A 26,642-nucleotide genomic window follows, 5' to 3' on the forward strand; every position below is an offset into this window, starting at 1 on the left:
TACATATTTTATATATATTGATAAATAATAAAATAAAAACATAAAAATAATAAATAAATAAAATAAAAGTTCCATGCACTAATATACAAAAAAATGTGATTGAATTGAAGGATTATTCATGGCTCTCAAACTTAATTATCTTAAGGCATCACCAATGATGGCACCAACATATGTGTTGACTACCTTAGCCTCAAAATGTGCCCCACTATGGCTTGTTCAACAGCCCTAGGAGAATAGATAGTTTCATCAACAGCTTGCCATGGAAACTCCTTCATGTCATGACTAGGGCTTGGAGTGGAGTCCCAAGAGATCCACTATGGGATGGGTAGGTGAATCTAAGCATGGCTTCTATCAGCAACAAGGTGGGGTTGTCAACAAAAACCACTTTTCTCTCCTTTTATCATATGAAGAAAGATATATTTAATAGGAGGAGCTTTTTGGAAGGAGAGGGGGGTGTTGGGAGTAGGGTTCTTAGAGAGCCACTTTAGAGCGGGCATATAGTGCGAGGAGTGGCTTATGCCGGCTACACACCTTGTAGTTGGGAAGTGCTCCATGCATGCCATAGCCAAGGTGCCATGGCATCCACCTTCTCGGTAGTCCCCACTGGCACCAACAAGTGGAGATGCCTTTATTTTAGACCATATACACCAAGAACATATATATTTTTAAAGGAGGACAATTATGAATACTAAATGGAAGAAACAATACATGATTTTCATTTTTGAGCTTTTAGATTAAAGGAGAAACTCAATATTGTTCTGTATTAAAAAATTAAATAAAATTAAATAAATTCATTATTCCAACTTTAAAACAGGCCAAATTAACAACAAGGGATTTAAATAGAGACTATTAGGTATATTCTAGAGTTTTAAAATAAAATAAACCTAATTGCTTAACAATCCAAAACTATCAAATCAATTAGTAGCTGTTATTTAGTACCAATTCATGGTTGAAAGGTACCACAGTAGTACTACTGCTAAAGCTATGGCTTTGAAAACATTGTTTTGATAACATTATCTTTCACTATGACCAAACCTTTAATAGCAGTTTCAAGATTTTTCTTAGGATGGTCTTGTGACCATGGCAAAGTATGATGATTACCCCTTTCTCTAGGTCTATTATGTGAAATGGGCCTTGTGCTAAAGATATTTACATGTGATAAGACTCTTGGGTTGAAAATGTAAACCCCGCGGGAAATCCAATGCTCTCAGAGCCAATAATTCACATAGTAATATCATTATTCTAATCATACGACCTACCAAAAATGTTAGAAAAAGAAAACAACTTTTATGTCACCGTATTGTTCTACCATTTGATGAGAGATCCGAACAAGAAATGCTGCATTATTGGAACTTTCTCAAGAACCTCAGGCTTATACATTTTGAGCATGCCGCTATTCACCTTGTTCCATGATGACACTCCACTAATATCATCTAGCATTGGGGAGTGCTCAGCCAACACACCCTTCTTCACCTTCTTCACGAACTGTACACACCCCAGGTACAGATACTCATGTGAGAAATTCTCAAGAATGTCCGCGTTGTGTATCGACTTGGGTTTCATGTACTTGGAGTCCTTCAGCTGTGCTGAGCCGAAAACGAATGGAAGAAAATGATAGTCATCCAATCCCCACACCCCATGTGACCCTGCACGATGCAACGCATTCAAACTGTCAGCATGTTCCTTGGGATGTATCCAATCGTTGCTTGGATGCAGGACACTACTGCCTGCGACCAAACAATCAGGCCGTTACGTCAACAAACTGCTTGCAAAAGGGACTCTGGTCAGGGTTGAATGAGATGGACACTACAACTCCTAAAATCAGCGCCCTACTGCTGTGCATGATTCCTCGCATACATGGTACTGCTACGGTATTACTGGTTGGGGACAAAACTATACATACTCGTGGGTTTTTCGGACCACTGTCCTATTACTGCAGAGAGAAACGACTAAAAAGCCAAACCGTAATATCCTGCGCAACATGAGGACAAAATGTTTTGCACACATAGCTTTGAATGGGCATGGAACCCTAAAACTGACACAAAATTATAACGACAGATGAAAGTCTCTTTGATGAAAATACGATACAGCTGATTACTTTCATATAATCGGTCTCATTTACCGAATAGGCATAGTGGTGAAGATGAAGAACGCAATAGCAGACTGCTGCAATTTTACCATGGTAGGACAGAACAAAGTGCTACATATGCTGAAAACCTTACACTTAAACAAGGAAAAAGAGAAATGAGTTGAGGATGAGTTGCAAACCTGCAGGTTCCAGCCAATAGGTAGTCTGCAGCTTGCGCATAAGGTCCAAGTACTTGACGAAAACACGTGCAACAAGAGCCTGATAATCGTCCTCATTTACCAGCCCTAATCTTGCCAGACAAAGCAGCCACGCAGCAAAGTTGGCCTCATGGCCAGAGCCATAATCGATTCTCGTTGCGTTTCCAAAACTGTCAGCGAAGTAAGGGGAAAGCTCCACTACGCCGTCTTTTAAACTTTCTGGAAGAATCCGAAGCATCAACCCAGGTCCTCGTTCCTCAAGCCAAGTCTGCCACTCCCGAAACGCAGGGTTTCCATATCTGGCGGGCTGTTGCTTAGGAGGAAGCTGTTCAACCCATGAGCTCATCTCCTCTAACACACTACAAATTGTTTTAATCAAGGGCGACTCACGGCAGTACTCCGATAGCTTCTTCCCTATCATTGAATCATTAAGTCCTACGATAAACCCTAAAAAAAATTTCCCTGCTTCCGAGCTGTGCAAGTGCTCGATGTCGCTTAGGTTGTTAATGCGCTTCTTAGGAATTTGAAATGCGATCGGCAGCTGCATAACGGGCACAGGACGCGCTTGCGGCACTGGCGCTAGCGCAGCTGAAGACATTTGCGGAGCAGGATTAAGATTGTGCCCCATATCTGGGTATGACACAGGCGGCGGTATTAACATAGAAGGTGGCATTCGCATTTGATCCATTTGTAGAGAAGGAGACAGCCACCGCAGAAAACTCCCTCCAGAAGCTGGATCTAGACCACTGGAACTCCGCAGTTCAGCTCCATTCGAACAGCGATCAGGCGCAGCTGATTGCGAAATTGTATCCGAACCGCTCGACCGATCAGGTGCCTTCCTTACTGAGTCCATTTCAGCCATACAAGTAGGAAAAAAAAAAAAAAAAAAGAAAAAGAAAAAGAAAAAAAAGGACACGAAAAGAACTGTGACGCGCACACAAATCTTCTCTCCTCTCAAAGCAAACTCATCAAACTCCACAATCCGCCCTACTCACGTCCAGATTGCAATGATGGGCTCAGAGGCGAGACTCGCAATCGAAGCTTCCCCTTCCCAAGGGCACAATTTCGGAGAAGTTTTCATTGGATGATAGTCATTCGCTTCACAGACGATGAAGAATGAATGAATATGCGGCGACGGCAATCAAGGGACTTGTATCTCCTTCGGAGAAGATTAGCTCGAACTTCTAACGGGGAATGGGATCTTCGGCAGATTCTCGTACTAATTTAATCTGTCGGATTGACTGTTGACGGATGAAATTAGAAAGTCGCAAGTCAATGCGTCGAATCCTCATCAAAAATCGCAAGCCGAATCCTCTATCTCGATTGTTGTCACTTCACTTCGGAGAATCTCGTTTTTTTTGTTTTTGTTTTTGTTTTTCCTGAAAGTTCCAGTGTGAATTTTGCAGCACTCGCAGCTTCCAATTGAGCCCCCAGCCATGAAATAAGCTGCTGCTGGTACGTAGGCTTGGCTTGAACAGAGCACACTTGAATGATCTAACGTCACTTCGACACACTCACACGCGTGTCTGCATTGTCTGGATTGTCTGCAGGGGGTCATTGAGACGACGAGTGTGCTGCTCGTTGCTTCTGTGGCGACCTTGTATCCGTATTTGTTGCCGATGCCGACGAGTTGTTGCTTCCGAGGTGACGTGATTCTGAAATCGATACGTTGCCGACGAGATTCCTTGCTTGTCAACGAAGCCATTTATCTTTTGTCTGTGGATTTCATGCCTCTCTGTCCATGTCCGAGGGCGTCGACAAGTGCGGATACTTGCGGAGGACGCGGTTTGTCGGCTTGCTTTCACGCCGTCGCGGTTACGCGAGTGGGCTTGGTCTCTGTAGCTGTGTTTCGATTGCACGCTACGTGTGATCAATCCCGATCTTTTTTGTATGTAATGGCGTCAAACGTTCTATTGCTTAGTACTTTGATGTTGTGCAAACGGGTCGGTTTATCCTGTCCTCCGGAAAGTCTTGCTTGAAGATGACGGCAGAGGAAAGGTTGTATATCTCTATTTGGCTAGCGGCAGTCGATTTACGAAGCTTCAAAGATTTCAGGGTAGAAATTGCAGAGGAAGTGGGATTTTCAATGGTTTTTTCTACCCGCGGTCGGACCCGCGTCCGAGTGCGAGTTGAGATTCGGGGCTTCCGAAACGTGCACACCAGGAAGTTTTTTCACGAGACGATTAAATTGGAAATGCAGAACTCTGACACGGTAGCATCTCTCAGAAGCAAGATTAGAGAGCTTCAGGGCGTACGTGTTTCGGAACATGTGCTCACCACTCATGGAGGTGTGGTAAACGATGCTGTCAAGCTCGGCGATACCTTCAAATTCCCGGGCGAAGATGCCTACCATTGCTTTTACTTGTGGTTTTGCGAGTGCCATGACTGCTTATTGCTCCATAACGCCGAAGATGCAGAGCCCTACATGCCAATCACGATTGGAAATGCTCCTCTGCCTCTGACTATGATGGTAAAACCCACATTTACGGTTACATTTCTGCGGAGCTACCTCGGCATTCTGTTCCATGGCAACACAAACCTTTCACACAAAGGAAACAAATTGAAGGATCGAATCAAGCCAAACAATACGTTATCGACACTTGCAGATTACAACATTACAGCGAACGGTTGTGTTGAAATGACTAGCTTTGCTTCTTCGTCACAAGTATTAAGTCAAGTGATAAACACTGCAACCAAAGACCAAACTCCAGAACACTTTCACACTCTGGTGACGTGCGGTGAGTTGAAGGACTTCTTTCATTTTGCACTCCGCACACCGTTTCATCATCAACTGATAAGAAGATGGCAAAAGGGGGTCGAAGTGCCTGTGTGCGATGATCATAAAATGGGCGGGGGAAAGACTTTCATTTACCGGTGCGGATGGCCAGATTTTAAGATCCGAGTAGTGTCTCTCGGGGTAGATCCATTGAGTTTTTATGTTAACGGAGCGGACACAGTGGCCACGGTAAAGCGACGCATCCACAAGGAGTGTGTCAGAATGGCGTGCGACAAACAGCGGCTTCTGTTGGATGGTAGGATTTTAGAAGATGACGATTACCTTCTCAACAGTAATGTTAAGGAAGGCTCTACTTTGATTCTTATTGTTGAGAGCGGAACCAAGAAGGGATTCACATGCTTTGGCGCTCACTGATTCCTCAATGGAGAATCCTACCTATTCGCGATGTTCATGCTTCGAAGGTTCCTGGCTTTAGAGGAATTGATAGTACGTGCCCAAGGCGTCTACCTCACTCGTATAGCTACAATGTACATAGAGGATACACTCAACGCAAATCTGGACTCAAAACCACAATCGCAATTTTGAAACCGCTTGGAATGGAAATTTACTGCTCATTGTAAAGCAGGCAGTCTGTGTAATATACTTATTTGAGGAATTAAAATTTACGGGAGATTGTTTCATTTTCAGTGCCAAGAACATCCAGTAGTAGTTGGTACATTACAAGGTTTGTATGAAAATCTCAGTAGTTAGCACCAACAATTCCTCTACGATGTCTTTGGGTGAATTTCAGAGTTATTCTTAGATGATCATTTGTTTCAGCTTGGGTTGAGGTGTTGCAAGATCTGCCCTTTATGTGCCCACTTAGTAACACTCATGCCTGTCCCTTTCATTTTATCCCCAAAACCCAAACATCCATGGCTCAATTAGCCGGTCTTTTGGAGAGTTTTGCAGGGTAAAATATGATCTATTTCTATCCAAATCCGCTTTGTCATATCAATTCATGTTCCGAAATGTTCACGCATCCACCTGGTCACGGACGGAATTAAAGCACCAACTTGCAGTGAGGTACGCAAGAGAGAAATAAATTATCTGAGGGCAGATACATGCAGACCTCGGAACTCTCTTCAACCATGACAGAATCTGAAGTCGGTTTCGAAATCCACACAAATTGTGCACCATTTGCTTCCAGCTCTGCCGCAATCAATGCAGTCTGAGGAGGTTTGTATAATGGATGATGGTGGGTGAGAATCACGACATTAAAATCGAATCCTCCTCTGCACAATCGTAGTTTGTGTTGTTGTAACAAATCCCCTCGAAAAATACAGGTCCTGGACTTTTAGAGCTCGAATAGTGGATGCACAAAGCGAGGATATGGCCAGACAGAGATAAATACAGTGCTCTTACGTACTTGCAGATCCTCGAAATGGACTAAAAGCAAAAACTGATTTAAGAATAGTAGTGCTCGCCTTCAACTCCTCAACCTGTTGCTCATTCAGGCAATCAACAAACTGTAGACAATACACGCTATCACAAGAGAAATCAATTTGACATAGTCATTGGCACAGCTCGTCAACATTTAGTTTGTGAATTGGCACATCCCTGAAGGGTGCTTTTAAACTAGGCCTAGTTTAGAGTATTAATGCAAGGAATCTCGTCTGCGCTGGGCAAATTGACATTGACCTAGTGTAGAGGTTTACAGATAAGTGTCCCTGGACAATGTCCAAGACAAAAGGTCAAAACTGACGACCAGGTTCAGGGTTTAGGGTTTAGGGCAATGAGCAACTATGAAGGCCTCACGCACCTTCAGCATGTTGAAACTCAAACTAATCAACTTGAGGCTTACATACCTATAAAAGACATACGAAGTGCTCAAGGGTGATGAAAGTGGCTTCGACCTCAAGGGTGATCAGTTAGATTGCCAACAGAATGTAGGGCTCCACAATGGCTGTAGCTTGGACACGATAACTTAATACCGGCTACATTATTCAGAAGAGTCCAAAAGGGCAGCAACAAAGGCTAATCTAATATCACCCCCAAACTGCCTCGTAAAAATTCAGCAACAAGGTGAAGTTGGATCTCAATTATGTTGTCATGCCATTCATGACATCACAAACTGTGTAGAAACTACTACCACGTCTTCAACAGACAACAATTACGAAAAACCACAAAAATTGTTACGAACTGCCGAATCAAGAGTTCATCCACGGTGTAGAGTCGAATTCAAAATCGTAAGAATACAGACTGCCTGCATAGCAATTTTACGGCGATTAAGGTTGAGGACATTTGACATAGTCGGAATGCCGCATTGTGACTGGTTAATGATTCTACAAAATAGCTTTTGACTGATTTAGTGCAAGACATCTACATTTCATATTATCATATATCCTTACGACCATGGTTCGTAGCCTGAATGAAAAGAGCCGCCTCTCATCCCTATCAAAACCTCCTGTGAAGAGTTTCGGCCAGTTTTCCAGAAAATTAAACATGCTATCCATTGTCCATTGACACTTCCATGATGTTGGCGCAGATTGTAATGGGTTTCAGTTATTGGTGTTCTCGTTCCTCTCCAAAGCTACACAACCATCACAAAGAAGGGGGGGCATTAATATTTTGCACAGGAGAAACCTTGTGGCACCATTGTCTACACTAGTATTCCAGACTAAAGTAAAAGAGATCGAAGAAAAGCTTTCAAAAAACCAGCAATGCTGGTGCAGGTAACGCTTACTGTTGTAGTTCAGAAGCTTCTCGATAAGGTCGACATGGGTCATCAGCATGCGCCGGCAGCAGTAGCGGACAAGAGCCAAGGCGTCCAGAGCATCTCTACAGTAGGCAGCAAACATAGTTTCACGGCATCAATAGAAATATAATAAAGGGTTTCCGGTCATGATTTCTAATTGCAATAGAGAAAGTAACGCTCTCTCGAAAAAACAATCTCGAAAGCATTGGTTACAAAATTTTATGATCATACCCTTCAGAATAATCGGCCTGCAAAAGGTCGAGATATGTATCCCATTTGTTTCCAATCACCTGCGCAAGAAACCAACAGCAACGATGAGAATATGTCGCCGCATAGGTTCTCATGATTGTAGATTTGTGCTCTACTGAACATGCGCCGCACTGCTGTATTACTTTCTCTAAAAAAAGATATAATGAGTTCCATGGACTGTCTTCGCATGCTTCTTAGCATGGCATGGAAGCCTCCAGAAATTGAGCATTGCAACTTAATTAATTAAAACGAAGAAACGAAAAGCTATAGCATCGACTACTGCGCAGGGTAAGTTCTCCGCCGCAAAGAAGGTCTCCTAAATCCCAAATACGAAAAAGGTTATGTTTTATGTAGCGTTAGTGCACGCTGCCGTTCAGAACACTACTCGCTCTAATGGCTAGAACCAAAACCAATACATGAAAAAAATGAAAGGTAAATGGTGAAGCACCTATCTGCTAACAGGAATATTAAATCGCACAAACCTAAACTGTTTCCCCATCCTTAACAGGAATCTAAATGACAAGAGGCGAAGTACTCATAGTATGAGAGAAGAAATGCTTGATAAACTCCTATTCATCAACTAACTCTCAGCAAACCATCGATATTCAGATCGTGAAGCAACTCCTTCAACAACATCCTCTCACACACGGAAGGTGGAGGAGAAAAAGGCGTCGGAAAAGATTCCACGAAATTGCATAACCAAACCCAGTTTTTCTTCTCTACTTCAAGTACACTTAGCCTTAAAGAATCAGAATACCCTAATCAAATCTATGGAAGTGAAGAAAACTTGAGCTGAGAAAACGCAAACCTTGCCGCAGGTGAAGCACCGAACAGGAATAATCATCTTGACAGTCTGCTCTGACTGCTGTGGGGTTCGTGCGGGTATGAGTCCCGAAATCACAACGACCTGGGAGGCGACGCAACTCGGTTCGACAGAACACAGGGGTTGCCAAATGCGACTTTTATGGAACGGAAGTCTATATTGAGGAAGTAGCAAGGCAAGGCTCACGATGTTGGGCGTCGCCACGTCGATATAAATTAGGGTTCGGGGTTTCAGGGTGTCGGAGTTTACCTTGAAGCCCAAGGACCCTCATGCTTTTTACTTTTATTGTAGTGGGAGGAGGCTTCTATCGAAGTTCTAGAGAGTATCGCTGGTGTACACGAAAGAAGTTGAGCAGGACTCAAGGTAGCCTGGTCGCGGAGTGCCGCTGAGGGTGATTTTGGTCCCTCAATTGCACGATAGACATGTAATTTTCTGGGTTGTTTTGGATTCGACAAGTGGAAAAAGCTTTCTGGGTTTGATTGTTCGAGTGATCTGGGCATGGAAGAACATTTCATCCTCCGTGTGCCGCAATCGGTCGCAGAGCGCCTAGAACGAGTTTTAAATGAAGATCCCGAGGCTGCCAATGACATAAACCTCGACCTTGCCTTTCAAGGTCAGCGATTTCCCATCCAATTCACATGCGATGTTCGCAAACTGAAAGGGAACTCGAACGGGATTCATATCTGCTCAATTTTTATGCAGGGATATCAAATGGACATCAGAGCTCCAGGAGGAAGCGGCCTCAAGCATTAACCTAATTCCCTTCTCTTACCTGTAGCAAAACTTGTCAATGATCTTGTTTGTCTGGTGTTATGTGCTATATTACTTCAGGCTTGGAGTTTCACGCTACTGCAATGTGCAGTCTAGTGAATCTTTCGGGTGTAAGTTTCGGCTTGCATTTATTGAGAATCACGGCCAGGTCCAATTCTCTGTGTTTGTCACCCAGAATTATGTCAATTACAGGATTCGCTCTTCTTTCTGAGTACTGTGTCATTATGGACAGGATCAATTCCTCATGACGTACTACTTAGAAAGAAGCGTGAAGCTAATAATTGCCCTAGTTTTAAGTAAATGCTCTGTTCAATGTGAATTCTGCGATGGATTTGGATACCTGAAGATAGAAGGGTTTCTACCTTGGAAGGGCTTGAGGCGCCATTGTGACAAGGTATAGAATGTTTGCGTGCACATGAAGGGAGCATGGCCAAGTCTAGTGCGGTTAACATAGTCTTTTCACTTGCAGATGGGAGGTCGGCCATATTCACGATAGGAGAGGACCACTTTCCGACGTCTTTGCTGGATTTGCCTTGCGTCATAGAGTCTTACAAGACTTACGATGACAATGTGCTTATTAAGACAGCGGACATTGGGCAGGTTTTGCTTTTCTGATTCCGATTCTATTGCATCTTCGGCTGGTTGCGTCTGAGTGTTTCACAATCATGTCACAGTTGTATGCCTAATTCATAGAATGTATGATTTTTTGTGATGTCCATCTGCTCGGTTGATTTAGGTCATGGACTTTGATAGCGTTAAGGAAATAGTCTTTACGCTAGGCACTTGAGTCGTGGGTTTTTTCTTTTTTTTCTTTTTTTCTTTTTTTCCAGCGTTCCATGTAGTGACTGCAGTGTAAAAGCGATGAAGTTCATTCATAACGTTCCAGTATAGTCGGGCTTTGAGGCATTTACCTTAGTTTATCCGAATGGTTGCAGATAATTTTGGTGCAAGAAGAAGGTCTACCAGTACCAGAAGGCCCAGAATACAAACATGGATTAACTCCAGCCATGCGTGATGCCCGAAGGCGACGTTTTCGTCGTGAACCAGATCTCAATGTGAGTCCGGGTCTTTCACCATTAGAAACAATTGAACTTTTTTGTCCTCTTCACTTGTTTCTTCATGAACTCATCGGGGAGGAGTTCAAAGTGTTGTTGCTTAAAAGGGTTGGGTGGATTTATGTTTCCAGTTAGTAGGAAATCCTGAGGAAGTACATCTATATGTAATTGACCTCTCCCATTCAAACCTTGCAAGACTCTGATGGAATTGAAGTGAAACAGTATGTAAAGCTTGGCTTGATTATGAAATGGTCTGTGAACAGTAATCGCACTCTTGTATTCTGTTGTTTTGTGACGGTCTGTTGGGTGGTTTATTGGATGCAGCCAGACTTGGTTCAACAAGTGGAGAATGATCTGCAAAGCATCATGGCCGGTGGAACTGCACGAGATGTGGATATCCTTTCTTGGAGTCATTTCAGATGTGCTGAACAAGTTCTTGTGTATTTCTCTAGATTTATTTTGTTTTTGCAAACAATCGTCAGTGATGAAACCTTGACTGGTGCCCACATGTTGAGGTTGTTGAACAAGAGGCAGATGAAGACGACGACGTTGAGGAGCCTGCTCCTCGCACCACTCCTGCCTCCAAAAAGTCGAAAGCTGCGGAGGCAGCTGCTGCTCCACAGTCTCCTGGCGATGGCGATGGGGACGACGATGACATGGACGAAGATTATGACGATGAGGATTAAAGCATAGTCTAGCTTTCTAATTTTCTCTTGACACTCATCTTGAGCTGTCCACAAACACATCACCCACATGTGTCCTCCTCATTCCTAGACTGTCGGAGTTTATGAGAATGTAGCTTAGAGTTCATGGATTGAAGTTCGTTTTAAAGGCCGCTGCCACCCCCAAACCATGAAACAGCGTACTCTTGCAAAAGTTGCTTGTTGTGCGAAGAATGTGTTTCTTTTTTGAAAACATAGGTTTATTGACATACAGTTGTATAGATTTTAATGCTTACATGAATTCTGATAGGCATGCAAAGGCAGGACAACCAAGATAATGATTGTTCATACAAGTTGTCATTGCTCTTCCATATCCTTTTGTATGCTGTATTTCTTGTCTTTCACATTCTTTAGTACTTGGGTTGAATCTGCACGAATACTTCTAGAATTAAGAAACTCCTTCTCTCATTCAATTAGTCCCTGCGGTTCTAATCTGCTCGCCATCAGGAGCATGGGCAGTTGAGCTTTTTGTCTTGCAGTTTGCTTGGCTGTAATACCTCGATATATAAGTATTATGGACCTTCGACCTCATCCATCCTTATCCATCCTTGAGGTGGCTTTCCTTGCAATGCTCGTGGAAAAGGAACAAGTTCTGAGAGGTTCCCAAAAGCAATTCCAATATGTAGTGCCCATCGCACGCTGTGGCTTCTCGATAGTTTAGGGCTACACCTGATGCTCCAGCTGTTGCAATTGCATGATTCTAGCTCGCAGCTGTTGCTATGGCCTCCCGTCTACTGACTCCCCTACCCCCTGCCCTCTCGCAGAGTTTCGGAATTTGCCCTTTGTTGAAGTACTACAGGCCTGCACGTAATGTCTACGCAGTTGGGAGGCATGAACTACGAACCTCAAATCCAATAATCGGAGGTAGTGGACCGCTGAGGAGGAGGATTAGCTTGGTGGAGTTACGCGGAATTAGTTGTGCAAGGCAGACCGAGAGCAGTAGGACAGTGGTTGTGTGTAGGGCTAAGGAAGGAGAGGGCACTGGAATGGTGACGGAAGAGACGGACGGTCCTTTGAAGAGCGTGAAGCAGGTGGCGTTGTGGGCCATGGCGGGTGTTTACACGTCCTATCTCTTTTTGCTGCCGTATGCTCCCGTAAGTGCAGCTCTGTATTAGGGCAATTGTGCCATCTATGTCGCACTTGTCGAGGTTGCTGATATAGCCTCAAGCAATTTTGAACGTGGGTCAAGATGGCCATGGAAGAATAGAGGTGCACGTATTGTGAGCGTAAACTGGAGATTGAAGTGAATTTGGTATGTTTCTTGAGTCGGTATGTGCGACATGAGCTGCTTGAACTGAGGAAGGCGGCGGTTGCTCTCCTGCAGGGAGATCCAGTCTGGGCAATTTCGCCGGCCACCATTACAGGAGTTCTCGATCTATCATTCAACTTCTTTTACGTCCTGCCACTGCTTAACCTATGTACGCGACATTCAGACCTAATTCGACATCTAATAGAGCCTATTGTCTTTAGCCGTGCTTCTTTAAACTCACATTGTGTATCCGTGTGGTTCGGGCAGAGCAGTAGGCTTTCATCTTCTGGAGGCTGCAGCTGTCCATCCTGTAAGCTACTCATCCTTTTAACCAATTCTATCAATCCTTGGCAATTAATAGAACTGAGATCCATACCAATGTGGTCACACCAAGTTCTAAGACAAGGAAGCGTAAGCGCGTTTTCCAGAGTGTTGTTGTCGACGATGACAGAGTTTTATTTTTGTGCCTTGAGACAAACCTCATGTTAAAAGAGTGGACGGCACACATGGAGATAGATTTTAGCAAGTTTGCTTGTGCGAATAATGTCGACTTACCCACAACTATGTTGATGCCAGACTGATGAAGCATTATTCAATTTCGTTCTTGGCTGGGCGCTCCTTTTCGCGCCCCTCATCTTCACGGATCGGAAGCGGGACCGCTTCCCTGGATCCCTTGATGTCTTCTGGCTCGCGTCCATGTTCCTGACCAACAGTAAGTGCAAGCTACTTTAAGATGCTCGCAAATCAATCTGACCATCGCTTAATTTTGTCAGAATATGTTAACGAATTATTGTTGCAATTGCAGCTTTTCTTATTCCCTACATGGCGATTCGATTGCGAAAAATTCCTGAACCACAAAAACCAATGGAGAGTACCGGACTGCAACGAGCTTTCACTGGAGAGAAGGGCTCACGTTGGGTAGCTGCCACTGGAGCCGCAGTTGGGCTTTTATCCATTGTCTGGTTTGCTATTGGAAGGTCCGGAGAGGGCTATGGTGATTTAGCTGATCGATGGAGTTATTGGGTCGACACACTTTCGAAAGATCGCCCAACATATGCCTTCATCTGGGATTTGTGCTGCTACACGGTATTCCAACCTTGGCTCGTCGGAGACAACCTTGAGAACGTTCGCGCAGATAAGAAGGACCTAGTTAAGAAGCTGAGGTTTGTGCCATATGTTGGTCTGATCGTTTACTGCTGGAGTCTTGAAACAAGCAAAGCTGTCAAGCCAGAGTAGGTGGGGGTGTAGACAATAATTTCTACGTTTTACCCATAATCACTGTAGGGGGTCTTATGAACGGAGAAAGCTTTCACAATTGGATTTTTCCGTTAACATGTTCATTATTCATTTCCAAGTTAATTTGATCAGTAATAAATGGACATATTAGTCAATATCGAATTTGATGCAGGATGTGATACATGCAATAAAAAAAGAGACGTCCATTTGCAAAAACATAGTTTTATTGTCGTAAGCGTAGCGAAGTTGTCAATATCATATCGATATTATCTCTGCTGTTTTCGCTAGCTAATAATCATATCGATATTGTCTCTGCTGTTTTCGCTTGCTACGATCAAATACATCGTTACATAACTATCTTCTACCTCATTCATCGTAATGAACAGATCCTCAAGTGCATCCCACCTTTGCAAAATCTAGTCAGAAAACAGCACACCTCTGTACTTTTGCTAAGCAGGAAGAAGACCTAAATACGGTGTGAATACTCGGTCAGCAATATACAAGCTGTATGATGTAAACAAATGCTGACAAGGAAACTCACTTACAAGGTTCCAACATTCCGCATGACAAGAACCTTAGTTTCTAGCATATCATCCATAGCATACTTCACTCCCTCACGCTGGATACCGGAGTCTTTCAGGCCCCCATATGGCTGACTGTCAACTCGCAAAGCTGGAGAGTCATTTAGGATCACACCCCCGACCTGGACATCGAACAGTGTTCATAAGACCAATACTTACAAAGGCACCCACATCAACAGCATCGCATCTAACTTCACATCCTCGTAGTAATTATGATTATTATTATTATTATTATTATTATCTTTCTTCTTCTTTTGTTCTCTTCAACTGAAGATACACATGCACATATTCGTAACGAGATGAACGAACGATGCACGTCAAAGATGGACTCACCTCCATATGCTCAAAAGCGTAGAAAGCTTTGTTCAAATCCTTGGTGAAGATGCCCGATTGAAGTCCGTAGTGGGTGTTATTGCACTCTTTCACAGCTTCCTTGAAATCACTGCCAAAATTGTACAAACTATTAGCATTGGAGAATTGCAGCTCTTCAATCGCAGTATTGCCCACATCAGAAACTCAGCAGATGATGGAGCTTTACTTTCGTTGTAGGAATACTCATGCCTCCATCCAGTTTCGAAGTTTGACGCACCTGTATTTGTATAAGAGAACAACAGGGCCAAAGATTTCCTCTTTCCGGGCATTGGCTTCAATTGGCACATCCTCAATAACTGTTGGCTCTATAAAAGCACCTTTCCGGTTTCCTCCCGTCAGAAGCTTTCCACCCTTCGCGACTGCTTCTTTCACCCAGTCCTCGATGCCCTTGGCTGCCGATTCTGAGATCATAGGCCCGAGGTACGTATCTTCCTCAAACGGATTCCCCATCTTCAGTTTCTTCACTGCAGCGACGAATCCCTCCTTGACCTGGGAAGCACAAGCCAATACACAATTCAATAATAAAATTTCACACGAGAACGTAACCTAATTAGCATTTACAATCACGAAACAACCTTGAGAACATAAGTGAAATTCCCAGCAGCACGACGATGAGCATACCTCATCATAGAGGCGCTCGTGAACATAAAGGCGTTGCATGTGGATGCATGATTGGCCACCCTGGTAGAAACCCCCGTTGATCAACCTTTGAATTGTGTAATCCAAGTCTGGAACATAGTCATCTACAATGCATGGCGCGTTACCACCCAACTCCATGACCACCTGTTTCATAAAGACGACAAGAGAACACTAGTTCAATCACCAAACAAAGATGTACAACTCTTTGCAAATGTCTGGCATGGTTCTCAAAATTTGATGAGTTATTAATCCGTCAACTTTATATGGTTAATCTGTTGTTACCTTCTTTTTGCCGGCGCGAGCCTTCATGTCCCATCCAATTGGTCCTGAGCCAGTAAATGTCAGGAGCTTGAACCGCTCATCCACAGTAAACATATCAGCGTCCTCCCGTGACACAGGGAGGATGGAGAATGCTCCCAGTGGCAATTCTTCTATTTTGTGTAGGATTTCTCCTAGAATGAGCGCTGAAAGCGGCGTCCTGCTAGCTGGCTTCAATACGAAAGGGCATCCCACTGCTATCGCTGGTGCCACCTTGTGCGCCACAAGGTTGAGCGGGAAATTCCATGGACTCACCATGGACACAGGACCAATTGGAAACTTTTTGACGATTCCCTGCAATGGCAGATTCATAATTCTAAGTCGTGTCGTGGAAACTCACTTTGGTGATGAGTTTACATGAATCGATGCGGCTTAGTGCGGGGGTCCATATTCATGTAAGCGTTTTAGCAGGTTTGAAGGATTACCTGAAGACCTTTGTTCCGTGCAGAGATATCCAAAGGAATGTGCTCGCCATAAATGCGGACACTTTCTTCAGCTGCAACCTGGAAAGTGTCAATTGTGCGTGTAACCTCGCCTCGAGCATCTTTAATAGGCTTTCCAGATTCCATTGTCAATGTCTGTGCGATCTCCTCGAAACGGTTCTTTAGCTCTGCTACTACCTGCGAACAAGAGAACACAAGGATCGAGTCAGCTTAATTTGGATACTACAGTATATTTAAATTTCGACCTTCTAATAGAGAGAGAGAGAAAGAGAGAAAACTGGATTCGAATAATTCATAAGTAAGCTCCAACCTTCTCCAGAACTGCTTTACGCTCGTATGCACCCATGGCAGCCATAGCAGGGGCAGCGGCGACGGCTGCGTCGATTGCATCATCTATGTCCTTGTGTGTTGCTTGTGGCACCTTTGCAGCTGCAAACCCACATCGCACATGTCAACGGCATGTATAAGAAGACGATTGAAATTCTTTTCAACGAAATTATTAATACTAGATTGTTTTTTGGTCGTGAGTAGGATGTGGCGTAATAACAGTCTAGGGCAATCATGCAGCTAAGCTATACACGTACAATGGCGTAAACACACGACAAATTCCTGTTTCAACCAACACTTTCTCTCCCACAAAGGCGAAATTCACCCTTCATACTCCCCGTCACAATCGAGTGCTGCACTAGATTCTCAATCACAGACAACTTCAAGTCGCTGATAGCTACAGAACAGAGTATGCACGTACCAACGTCATTGGTATACTTGTTAGTAACATCCAACCACTTGCGGTCGCCATCTACAGGTTTGCTAGCAAGAAAAATGTTGTACTTCTTTGGGGTAACGTCGCCAGACGACTCCTTCGCTTTTTGCACCATATGGCCGAGCGTCATTTTTTCAAGACTAGAAAGTGCTCCAGTGAATTTTGAAGGATATTGTTGCTGTGTCTGTAAACCTCTTTTCTTGATACCAGAAAACCTACAGATGTCAAAAAGAAAAAAAATGAACTTCACCGTCTTATCAATCCGTTCACTTGTCAAGAAAAACTGCCGCCGACGAATTCCATATCTTCTCCCCCTTCAGATATAACCCTTATCAATCGACCCCGTCTTCATCAGAACCAGGAATTCAAGCATCCGCTCGTACCATCATCAAGTCGAAAACTAAAGAATACTACGAATTACGTGAAACCCAATTGATTGGAAACTCTGCCTCGAAAACGCACTCGTTCGAATCGCCAGCAGCGACAAACAAAAAACCTCCAGACTCCACAAAAACAGCCCGAATCAATGGAATTCTCCACCAAATGGTGCGAAATTTGACTGCAATAGAAGCTCTCTTATCAGGGAAGCTGAAAGTAGATACGATTCCAGATGGAATTGCTGTCCTCCAGCTTTAAATCGGCGTAATACATCACTTCGGAGGAGGAGCTTGTGGACGTCGAGCACGAGGAACTGGCTCACACTGAGAGGAGGTCTGTGGGGCTTTGCCACATGGACGGCGTCATGCGCAGCCAATTGGCGATGAATCGAGTATTGGGAACATGATTCGCATGTGGAGAACCTACTTGTTTAGGGGTTGGGAACACAAATTTCGTTGGAAAGGCGGGCGTCAGGAGGGCTTTCGACGAGGACGGGAGGATGACGAACATTATCTCATCCTTAATGATTTCATCCATTCGTACATGGGGCGTTGCTTCTCGAGAAATTACGACTTCCGCTCTTCTTATTAGCCACTCGTTGAGAGGCCATATCGACTAGGGAATAGAGCTCGACGGAGTTCGTTTGTCGTTGACGAAATATATGAACATGTGATCGAACCGTGGACGGCGTCCGACGAAGGAGGTGATTGGTTCCAACGCAATTCATGTTCATGATAAATGTGGATATTAAACTTATCAAAATAGATTATGAATAATTTTAAATTATTTATGCTAAATATTTTACCTTTGTTTAACCTGATTTTTATAACAAATGTACATCACAATATTTAAATTGAATCATTTTGTAAATTTAAATAATTCCTATAAATTTCATATTTTGTGTTATTGAATAAAAATATGCAATTTTTTTTTTTTTTTTTTTTGAGGATGATAAATTTATAAGATGATCATAATGTAAAAAATGTATACACACTATAATTACTTAGAATAAAATATCAAAAGGCTCAAGCTACAAGAACATCCCAAGTTGCTATATGCACATCCATTATGTCTACATATACATTCAAGGCTTTTGATTGGTTTATCTAAATTCCTTTTTCCTTGTCACGATGTGGGTCTCAACCTCCTTCTATCTCTTCTTTGTTCCAATATGAGACTCAATTCCTTGTTTCTTCTTTAATTTACAACGCAGGTTCTAATATAGGTCCTAATGTAAGTCCTTCTTTTTCTCTGTTGTCCTAGCATGGATCTCAATATAAATGTTGCCTTCTACCACAAGCATCACCAAATTAATCTTAGTGGCCAATGTTCAATTTTGGATTTATTGGATTTAAGTCTTGAGATGCATTAAATTGCTTACTAGCATTGAATTTCAATTGAGTTGCTGCAATTATACACTTAATCTATCATTATGTGACAAGGGTGTAGTATTATCATGGACATATATATTTACTCTAATATTTATCTATATGATTAAATAGAAGTAGTTAAAAGTTCACTCATTTCATAATATTTTTTAGAGAAGTTTTTTAGAAGCTTCATAGATGTTTCTTTGTTTGTAGTAGATTGATAAGTTAGAAACTTGGTCAACAAGTTAACCACGTATTGGTAGCTTATGGAACAAGCTAATTATGTGGCACACATATAGAAAAATTGCCTTGTAAATTGAGATACGTGTCTTGCAAAGTCAACACGTTTTGGAGGTCTTGTAGGAGATTGCCACATACCTCCTAGTTAAGAGTATATATGGAGGCAAGAATGAAGCCTTCTTCACTCTTATCAATGCCTTTCTAGTCTTTAGTCTTGTTTTAAGACTTTCTAATCTTCTTGTCTTAGACAATAGCCATTCTAGTTTAATATAATGCCATCTTTGAGTGATTTTCTAGTCTTTTTAAGTGACACAAGAGTGTATTGAGGTTTTCTTTTTTCGAGATTTATGTCTTTGATAAGTATTCTATTTGCAAAGATTTTCAATGCTTCAAAGAGAGGGTTGCCTTGTGAGTAAAGGATTGAACATTATTTTAAGATGAGACAATAATTTTATCTTCTTTGGAATTTCTATCTCCAAGCGCATGTCAAGGACAAGAACTCGATGAAAGCTAAAGAGTAAGTGAGACTTTTCTCAAAAAGAAATAGGACAAAATAGAAATATGTATATTAAGAAAGAAACTGGAATGGCTATTGCCAAAATACAAGAAAACTAGAGACCCTTGAAACTAGACTAGAAGCAAGAAAGGAGTTGACAAGAGTGAAGAGGGCTTCACTCTTGCCTCTATATATACTATCTAACTAGAAGCCACGTGGCGATGTTCTATAAGACCTCCAATATATGTTGACTTTCTAGGCCACATGCCTTTGCTTGCAAGGCAAGTTTTCTATGGATGGACCACGTAGTTAGCTTGTTCTTTAAGCTTCTAACATGCGTGGCACATGGCTAACTTGTTGACCAAGTTTCTAACCTAAAAGTCAACTATAGACTCCTATAAAGTCAAAGCAGCGTCTATGAAGCTTCTAAGAAGCTTCTCTAGAAGATATTACACAATTAACCTACTTTTACATACTTTTATCTATTCATATAGGTAATTATATGTATGTCCGTGACATTACCCCCCCTTCTAGGGACGAGTTCCACGAGGAGCGGTGATTATATATTGAGAAAATCTAATATGCGACGAATTGTATTTGCTACATACTCTGATCTTTGTTCTCTTCGAAGATAGTTGATGGGTCCTCTTAGCCATCGATAGTGTCCCATTCCAGGGCGAGAAGACCACCCTGTTATTTGATCATTGTTGAGGCCTTCATAACTTCCTTCAAATAATACATTTGAAAGACCATCAGGAGTCATTCCTATCTCCAATAATATCTCCAATCATCGAGAATCTCTTCCAAGGTCGTGATACCAAACGCGTTGTATCTCACCATCTATTCGAAGAAGAACATGTCGTTCTTGAGGGTCTTCATCTCGGTTGCGTCGTCTTGAAGGTTGTGACAATCGCAATGTCTCATCCGGTAAGTCAGCAAACGAAGGTTCTTGAGTTGAATCCGCTGGTTGTTGGCTCTCCATCTAATTAGCGTCACAAAATGCAAAGAAGTTACAAACAAGGATAGGAAATTGAATGTTATCTTGCCTCAATCTTGTCTCTTTTATAAGAGAGGTTTTCATCTTGGTTTTGATGGATGTCGTTGATGAAAAACTTTGACTTTAGCTGATGCATTTGCTAGATTCCTGGATGGCTCCCATGTGCGCTCACTAATATCATATCCGCACCAATGAACTAGATATTCCAGCTTATTTCGGCGCCGCCTTGAGTCTAATATCTCTTCTACCTCAAATTCTTCATTATTATCTACTTCTATAGGAGGCGGTGGCATTTGTCTTCTTCCTTGTATATCCACTGTCTTATATGGTTCAAGAAGAGACACGTGGAATACAGGATGGATCTTCATTGACTCCGGTAGATGTAACCGATATGCAACTGGGTTGATCTGTTCAGAAACAGAAAAGGGGCCAAGCCTACGATAGTCCAATTTGTCACAAGGTCGAGTGGTCTTGATATTGCGACGAAGTAGCCATACCTTATCACCCACGTTGAGTTGTGGTTGCTCTTTACGATATACATCTGCATTTATCTTTTGTCGTTCTTGAGCTTTCTTCAACTGCGCCTTCATTATTGCATGTAACTCTGACAACCGATTTGCCATATCTTCTGCTACAGGATTATCAACTTTTGAAAAATCAAAAGTATCAAGTCGTGGATTATAGCCATAATTGGCAAAGAAAGGTGTTTGTTGCGTGGAGGAATGTACCGTATTATTATAAGCAAACTCTGCCAATGGCAGAAGGTTTGTCCAATCATCTTGTTGGTAGTTGATGGTACACCTTAAATACTGTTCCAAGACTTGGTTTACGCGCTCTGTTTGTCCATCAGTTTGAGGATGGAAAGCTGAAGATAGCTTTATGTCCACTTTTAAAATCTTGAAAAGAGTCCTCCAGAATCTCGACACAAATTGAGTTCCCCTATCCGATATGATATCTTTAGGCAATCCATGATAGCGATAGATATTATCAATGAAAAGCTTAGCTGTTTCTTCACCTGTGATAGATTTTGTACATGGCATAAAATGTGCCATCTTGGTGAAACGATCTACTATCACAAATATAGAATCATAAGATCTTGAGTTTGGAAGATCTGTGATGAAATCCATAGAAACAGAAGACCATGGTTGTTCTGGTATAGGTAATGGCTGAAGAAGTCCGTAAGGTCGATGTCGAGGAATTTTTGATCTTGAACAAATATCACATGATTGTACAAAGTCTTTGACTGACTTCCACATTTGTGGCCACCAAAAATCTCTTGATATGAGTTCCAGAGTCTTATTATATCCAAAGTGCCCTGCTGCTGGAAAGTCATGACGTGCTTGAAGAACACGCAAACGTGCTTTTCCTTCTGGAACATATAGGCGTCCTTCAAAATATAATAGATTATTCTTGAACTCGAACTTAGAAGAATCATGAGACTTAGAAGAATTATTCTCGATATCATGAACAAGAGGGTCTGAGGACATACTGGACTGGATTTGCTTGAGAAAAGTTGAATCAACAGTCAATGTTGATTTCACTGCTCGGAGATGAAATTGCTCCGGTTTCAAGAGGACCGTTCTTTGTTGCTCAAAAGCTGCATCTCCTTCTTTTGGTGCAAAATAAGAACGTCTAGACAGGGCATCGGACAAACCTTGTTGTTTTCCTGGCCGATAAGTGATAATGAAGTCGAATCTTGACAAAGACATACTCCAACGAGCTTGACGACGATTCAACACGCGTGCTGACATGAAATACTCGAGGTTCTTGTGATCTGTATACACAGTGACTGGACTAGAAGCACCTTCTAGATAATGACGCCATTCTTGAAAGGAATCCACGATTGCAAGAAGTTCTTTATCGTGGATCTCATAATTGATCTCGGCTGCTGAGAATTTTCTTGAATGAAAAGCTATCGGATGAAGTTTGTCATCTGTTCCCATTTGTGATAAAACTGCACCCAAGGCAAAATCCGATGCGTCTGTTTCCATAAAAAATGCCTTGGAAAAGTCAACACGATATAAGACTGGTGCAGAGACAAACGATGTCTTCAAGGCTTCAAATGCTACTTCCGCTTCTTGATTCCATTGGAATTTATCTTTACTAGTCAAGCGTGTAAGTGGAGCTGCAACTCGTGAGAAGTCTTTGATGAAGATCCGATAGTAATTGGCAAATCCCAAGAAACATTGGACATCTCTCACAGTCTTTGGAATCTTCCAATCCATGATTGTTTGGACTTTCTTAGAATCCATCATAAGACCATCATTTGAAATGATGTATCCTAAAAAGTCAACTTGAGTAGTGTGAAATACACACTTTTCCATCTTGGCGTACAATCCTGCATCTCTGAGTTTTTGTAATACTTGACGAACATGTATTTCATGTTCTTCAACATTCTTAGAATAAATCAGGATATCGTCTAGGTAGCAGACGACAAAATTGTCTAAGAATTCACGAAATACATCATTCATGAGATGTTGAAAAGCAGCTGGTGCATTCGTGAGTCCAAAAGGCATGACATTATATTCAAAATGCCCGTACCTGGTTCGAAACGCAGTCTTCCATTCATCTCCTTCTTTGATCCGTACTAGATTATATGCTCCTCTTAGATCTATTTTTGTATAGATCTTAGCTTGATTTAACTGGTCAAGGAGTCCTGATATCAAAGGTAATGGATACCTGTTCTTGATTGTGATCTTGTTGAGTCCTCGATAGTCAACACACATTCGTAAAGATCCATCTTTTTTCTTTACGAATAAAATTGGAGCTCCTGCTGGAGATTTTGAATGGCGTATGAAATTCTTCGCTAAATTCTCGTCAATATATGTCTTGAGTTCAGCCAACTCATCTTGCGATAAACTGTAAATTGGTCCAAATGGTGGCTGAGTTCCTTCCTTGAGATCGATTGAACAATCGTATGGGCGATGCTCAGGAAGAATATCTGCATTCTTTTTCTCAAAAACGTCTTGATAATCCTGATATTGACTTGGAATGCCACTTGAAGTCTTTACGTTTTCAGAAATAGGTGCAGCATAAATAGCAAAAGTTGATCCTTCTTTTGCTGCGTGTATAAATGCTTTTGCACCTATAGGTGCGAGTTTTACTATACTAGACTCATGGTTTTTTACTTGGTTAATAGAACTGTTACTAATGCTCTGAGGAAAATCAAGTTTACGCGAAATCCAATCTATTCGAGGATTATACTTTTCTAACCATGATAAGCCTAAAATTACTGGATTAGAGGGAGATCTAATTATATTAAAAATTACGCAACTACTATGACCATTTATTACTACATCTACAGGAAGTGTTTCGTGAGTTACATCTCCAGAAGACAACGGACGACCATCTATGACTTCTACGTGTACAGGTTTAGTTTTTTGTATTAATGATATTCTATGACATCTAGCAAATTCTTCATCTAAAAAACAAGATGAGGCTCCTGAATCTACCAAGGCAGAGGCTTTGTAATTATTAGGTCCTAAACGCACATCTATTATAAAACAAGGAGATGGTTCTGAGGAGAGGATAGGACCTTTATTAGAAGTTGTACAAGATTCCAGCTGCACGGTCCCTATTGTAGCTGGACGTACTCGTTTTCCGACATACTGTCTTCTTTGACAGCCGTACTCCTCATTTTGTAGTTACGTCGCTTCTTTGGACAATGTTGAGCAGTGTGCTTAGGTTCTCCACAATATAAGCACAATCCTTCTTGTCGACGACGAGACTTTTCTTGCTCAGTAAGAGGTTTGAAACGTACCGCATCAATTTGCATATCCTCTACTTCTGAAGGTATGTGTTGAGGAGACGTCGGTGTTGCCATTGAATTGTAGTAACGTTGAGGCCCACTTGTGCGACTCTCGGATCGAAATTCAAAAAGTCGATTGTCGCACTTCACAGCAAAGTCAATTGCTTGACTCAATGTTTGAGGATCAGGTAAATTAAGCATCAATTTCTTTACCTCATATTGTAATCCGTAGAGAAATTGACTCACAAGTGCGGCATCATCCCACTTGATATCAGTTGCAAGTTGTCGAAATTGTGAAGCATATAATGTTACTGATCGATTGCCTTGACGCAAAATACGGATCTTGTTGGTTGCAACACGAATTGCATCATGTTCTCCAAACATGGATCGAAACTCCGCCAAAAAAGCCTCCAGATTATCCAATGTTGGATCTCGTCGTTCAAGAAAAGATGAAAACCATGACAATGCTGAACCTGAAAGAAGTGTACCAATGAATCTTACTTGTGACCCTGGAGTTGGATAGCTCTGGGGTTGAAGTTCAATCACTAGTTGGACCTGATTGATGAATCCTCGAAACTTGGATCTGGTACCATCAAACTTCTCGGGCAAGGCAACTCTCGGTTCTCTAACACTCGAAGGGTGTTCCATTCTGGGAGAAGGGACATGGTTTGGTGCAGATGTTGAAGCAGCCCCAATCATCTCTATATCTTCACTTCCTACCATTCTTGTTGCTCCTTGTGGTGGTAAATTGAGTTGATGCATCGCAAGCATTAACTCCCTCAATTGTTCTTGCATCTGTGCCATTGCACTCTTCATTTCAACAAGCTCTGCCATAGTAGCACTTAGAAAAGAGAAGATGTCTAATAACGCTCAAAACAAATAGAAGAGAGGAATTGATAACAAAGAAAATACTAAGAACAATATCATGTTAAAAGAGGGTAATCCGCAACTTCTAATGCGCTTATGTCTTATCAAGAAAAAGGGGTAATCCACTCTTAATCAAGAAAAGACAAAGCTCTGATATTGTAAGTGTACTCTTGTCAATCTGTCAAGGACAAGAACTCGATGAAAGCTAAAGAGTAAGTGAGACTTTTCTCAAAAAGAAATAGGACAAAATAGAAATATGTATATTAAGAAAGAAACTGGAATGGCTATTGCCAAAATACAAGAAAACTAGAGACCCTTGAAACTAGACTAGAAGCAAGAAAGGAGTTGACAAGAGTGAAGAGGGCTTCACTCTTGCCTCTATATATACTATCTAACTAGAAGCCACGTGGCGATGTTCTATAAGACCTCCAATATATGTTGACTTTCTAGGCCACATGCCTTTGCTTGCAAGGCAAGTTTTCTATGGATGGACCACGTAGTTAGCTTGTTCTTTAAGCTTCTAACATGCGTGGCACATGGCTAACTTGTTGACCAAGTTTCTAACCTAAAAGTCAACTATAGACTCCTATAAAGTCAAAGCAGCGTCTATGAAGCTTCTAAGAAGCTTCTCTAGAAGATATTACACAATTAACCTACTTTTACATACTTTTATCTATTCATATAGGTAATTATATGTATGTCCGTGACAGCGCACTTACTTGCCAACTTGTATTCAATCCATGTAATGTGAAGGCTTGTCTCTGCACTCTACAATTACTAATACTATCCACAATCACATGACATATAAGTTCTTTATAGATAAATTCAAAGAGCTAAAATGTCCAATTCTCTTCAAATACATTAATAAAGAAATATAGGTTTTCAACTTGGATTTTAGAAATATCCAACCTCATCCAAGGTTTGAAAGTGCTTCAAAGGGTTGGCTAGCTTGATAGGAGAGCAAGGCAAAGAAGAGAAGAAGGGACACTAGGACTTGTACCAAGGCAAGGGAAGAGGGATTTGGATGAGCCAATTAGAAGTGTTGGAAGTGTATATAGACATAATAGGTGTGTATATAGCAACTTGGAATGTACTTACAGCTTGAGCCATAAAGGAAATATATATATATATATATATATATATATAGTCATATAAATAGTTCAATTATATTTATTTGATTGTTATACTATAAAATGTAAAATTGATATCTTTTAATTTGTTTGTTGTCACGTATTATTTCTAATAAAGAAATATCAGCAATTTTTCATGTAAAGATGTATAAAAGTATGTGAATCATTTGTTTAATTTAAGAAAATAAATGATTTTTTATGGACAAAAAATTATATTTTAATTGAAAAAATATTTCACTTTTAGAAGTTTTAACATTATATACCCTAAACCCTAAACCAAGTAAACTTAGAGTGTAGTAAATGTGGTGTTATATCCTGACAGGAGTTTGTCTTTGATTTTAAACAAATTACATTGAAAACAAAGTCTTAGTGCATCTTTTCAAGGTTTCTGGTTTTGTGAAGTTGACATTGTGTTTATTCTGAGATTATATGAAA

General features: G+C 41.6%; 6 protein-coding genes across 7 annotated transcripts; 3 read left to right on the forward strand and 3 right to left on the reverse strand.

The window, feature by feature from the left end:
• Positions 1-1,172: 1,172 nt before the first annotated feature.
• Positions 1,173-3,307, reverse strand: LOC112284320 (uncharacterized). The gene is made up of 2 exons (XM_024524030.3): positions 2,269-3,307; positions 1,173-1,646 (listed from the first exon to the last, which is right to left on the reverse strand). Exons 1-2 carry the CDS (start codon positions 3,146-3,148, stop codon positions 1,306-1,308), a joined length of 1,221 nt encoding a protein of 406 aa, XP_024379798.1. The 5' UTR covers positions 3,149-3,307; the 3' UTR covers positions 1,173-1,305.
• A 136-nt stretch (positions 3,308-3,443) lies between these two features.
• LOC112284327 (polyubiquitin 9) lies at positions 3,444-5,716 on the forward strand. Its single transcript, XM_024524042.3, has 2 exons — positions 3,444-3,741; positions 3,837-5,716. The coding sequence occupies exon 2, from the start codon at positions 4,268-4,270 to the stop codon at positions 5,435-5,437; it is 1,170 nt and encodes a 389-aa protein (XP_024379810.1). The 5' UTR covers positions 3,444-3,741; positions 3,837-4,267; the 3' UTR covers positions 5,438-5,716.
• Positions 5,717-7,219: 1,503 nt separating this feature from the next.
• LOC112284346 (DNA-directed RNA polymerases I, II, and III subunit RPABC5) lies at positions 7,220-8,954 on the reverse strand. The gene is made up of 4 exons (XM_024524071.3): positions 8,818-8,954; positions 7,992-8,050; positions 7,749-7,843; positions 7,220-7,595 (listed from the first exon to the last, which is right to left on the reverse strand). Exons 1-4 carry the CDS (start codon positions 8,851-8,853, stop codon positions 7,564-7,566), a joined length of 222 nt encoding a protein of 73 aa, XP_024379839.1. The 5' UTR covers positions 8,854-8,954; the 3' UTR covers positions 7,220-7,563.
• An 18-nt stretch (positions 8,955-8,972) lies between these two features.
• Positions 8,973-11,691, forward strand: LOC141046212 (transcription initiation factor TFIID subunit 7-like). Of its 2 annotated transcripts, XM_073538886.1 has the most exons (6): positions 9,306-9,445; positions 9,535-9,713; positions 10,073-10,203; positions 10,539-10,658; positions 10,983-11,052; positions 11,166-11,691. In XM_073538886.1, exons 2-6 carry the CDS (start codon positions 9,623-9,625, stop codon positions 11,342-11,344), a joined length of 591 nt encoding a protein of 196 aa, XP_073394987.1. In that variant the 5' UTR covers positions 9,306-9,445; positions 9,535-9,622; the 3' UTR covers positions 11,345-11,691. The 2 variants fall into 2 exon arrangements, with proteins under 2 accessions (XP_073394983.1, XP_073394987.1); XM_073538882.2 differs by lacking the exon at positions 9,535-9,713 and having other exon boundaries at positions 8,973-9,445.
• A 289-nt stretch (positions 11,692-11,980) lies between these two features.
• LOC112284336 (uncharacterized) lies at positions 11,981-14,020 on the forward strand. The gene is made up of 5 exons (XM_024524055.3): positions 11,981-12,474; positions 12,705-12,798; positions 12,902-12,939; positions 13,206-13,341; positions 13,435-14,020. Exons 1-5 carry the CDS (start codon positions 12,100-12,102, stop codon positions 13,863-13,865), a joined length of 1,074 nt encoding a protein of 357 aa, XP_024379823.1. The 5' UTR covers positions 11,981-12,099; the 3' UTR covers positions 13,866-14,020.
• Positions 14,021-14,071: 51 nt separating this feature from the next.
• LOC112284313 (uncharacterized) lies at positions 14,072-17,667 on the reverse strand. The gene is made up of 9 exons (XM_024524018.3): positions 17,444-17,667; positions 16,967-17,196; positions 16,529-16,647; positions 16,201-16,395; positions 15,740-16,069; positions 15,440-15,601; positions 15,036-15,307; positions 14,780-14,888; positions 14,072-14,568 (listed from the first exon to the last, which is right to left on the reverse strand). The coding sequence occupies exons 2-9, from the start codon at positions 17,109-17,111 to the stop codon at positions 14,407-14,409; spliced, it is 1,494 nt and encodes a 497-aa protein (XP_024379786.1). The 5' UTR covers positions 17,112-17,196; positions 17,444-17,667; the 3' UTR covers positions 14,072-14,406.
• Between the last annotated feature and the right edge of the window lie 8,975 nt (positions 17,668-26,642).

This window comes from Physcomitrium patens, chromosome 1 (assembly GCF_059467195.1).
Source record: "Physcomitrium patens ecotype Gransden chromosome 1, ASM5946719v1, whole genome shotgun sequence".
Lineage (NCBI taxonomy): Eukaryota > Viridiplantae > Streptophyta > Bryopsida > Funariales > Funariaceae > Physcomitrium > Physcomitrium patens.

Coding starts and splice junctions, on each gene's coding strand:
- LOC112284320 (XM_024524030.3), bottom strand. CDS start 3,148: ATGGCTGAAATGGACTCAGTAAGGAAGGCACCTGATCGGTCGAGCGGT. Junction 1,647..2,268: donor CTATTGGCTGGAACCTGCAG/GTTTGCAACTCA, acceptor TGCATCGTGCAG/GGTCACATGGGGTGTGGGGA.
- LOC141046212 (XM_073538882.2), top strand. CDS start 9,331: ATGGAAGAACATTTCATCCTCCGTGTGCCGCAATCGGTCGCAGAGCGC. Junction 9,446..10,072: donor CCTCGACCTTGCCTTTCAAG/GTCAGCGATTTC, acceptor TTTCACTTGCAG/ATGGGAGGTCGGCCATATTC. Junction 10,204..10,538: donor AGACAGCGGACATTGGGCAG/GTTTTGCTTTTC, acceptor GAATGGTTGCAG/ATAATTTTGGTGCAAGAAGA.
- LOC112284346 (XM_024524071.3), bottom strand. CDS start 8,853: ATGATTATTCCTGTTCGGTGCTTCACCTGCGGCAAG. Junction 8,051..8,817: donor GGTGCTTCACCTGCGGCAAG/GTTTGCGTTTTC, acceptor TTTCTTGCGCAG/GTGATTGGAAACAAATGGGA. Junction 7,844..7,991: donor CAGGCCGATTATTCTGAAGG/GTATGATCATAA, acceptor TGCCTACTGTAG/AGATGCTCTGGACGCCTTGG.
- LOC112284313 (XM_024524018.3), bottom strand. CDS start 17,111: ATGACGCTCGGCCATATGGTGCAAAAAGCGAAGGAGTCGTCTGGCGAC. Junction 16,648..16,966: donor CAAGTATACCAATGACGTTG/GTACGTGCATAC, acceptor GTGGGTTTGCAG/CTGCAAAGGTGCCACAAGCA. Junction 14,569..14,779: donor ACGCTTTTGAGCATATGGAG/GTGAGTCCATCT, acceptor TTCGATGTCCAG/GTCGGGGGTGTGATCCTAAA.
- LOC112284336 (XM_024524055.3), top strand. CDS start 12,100: ATGGCCTCCCGTCTACTGACTCCCCTACCCCCTGCCCTCTCGCAGAGT. Junction 12,475..12,704: donor TTTTGCTGCCGTATGCTCCC/GTAAGTGCAGCT, acceptor GCTCTCCTGCAG/GGAGATCCAGTCTGGGCAAT. Junction 12,799..12,901: donor CCTGCCACTGCTTAACCTAT/GTACGCGACATT, acceptor CGGGCAGAGCAG/TAGGCTTTCATCTTCTGGAG.
- LOC112284327 (XM_024524042.3), top strand. CDS start 4,268: ATGACGGCAGAGGAAAGGTTGTATATCTCTATTTGGCTAGCGGCAGTC.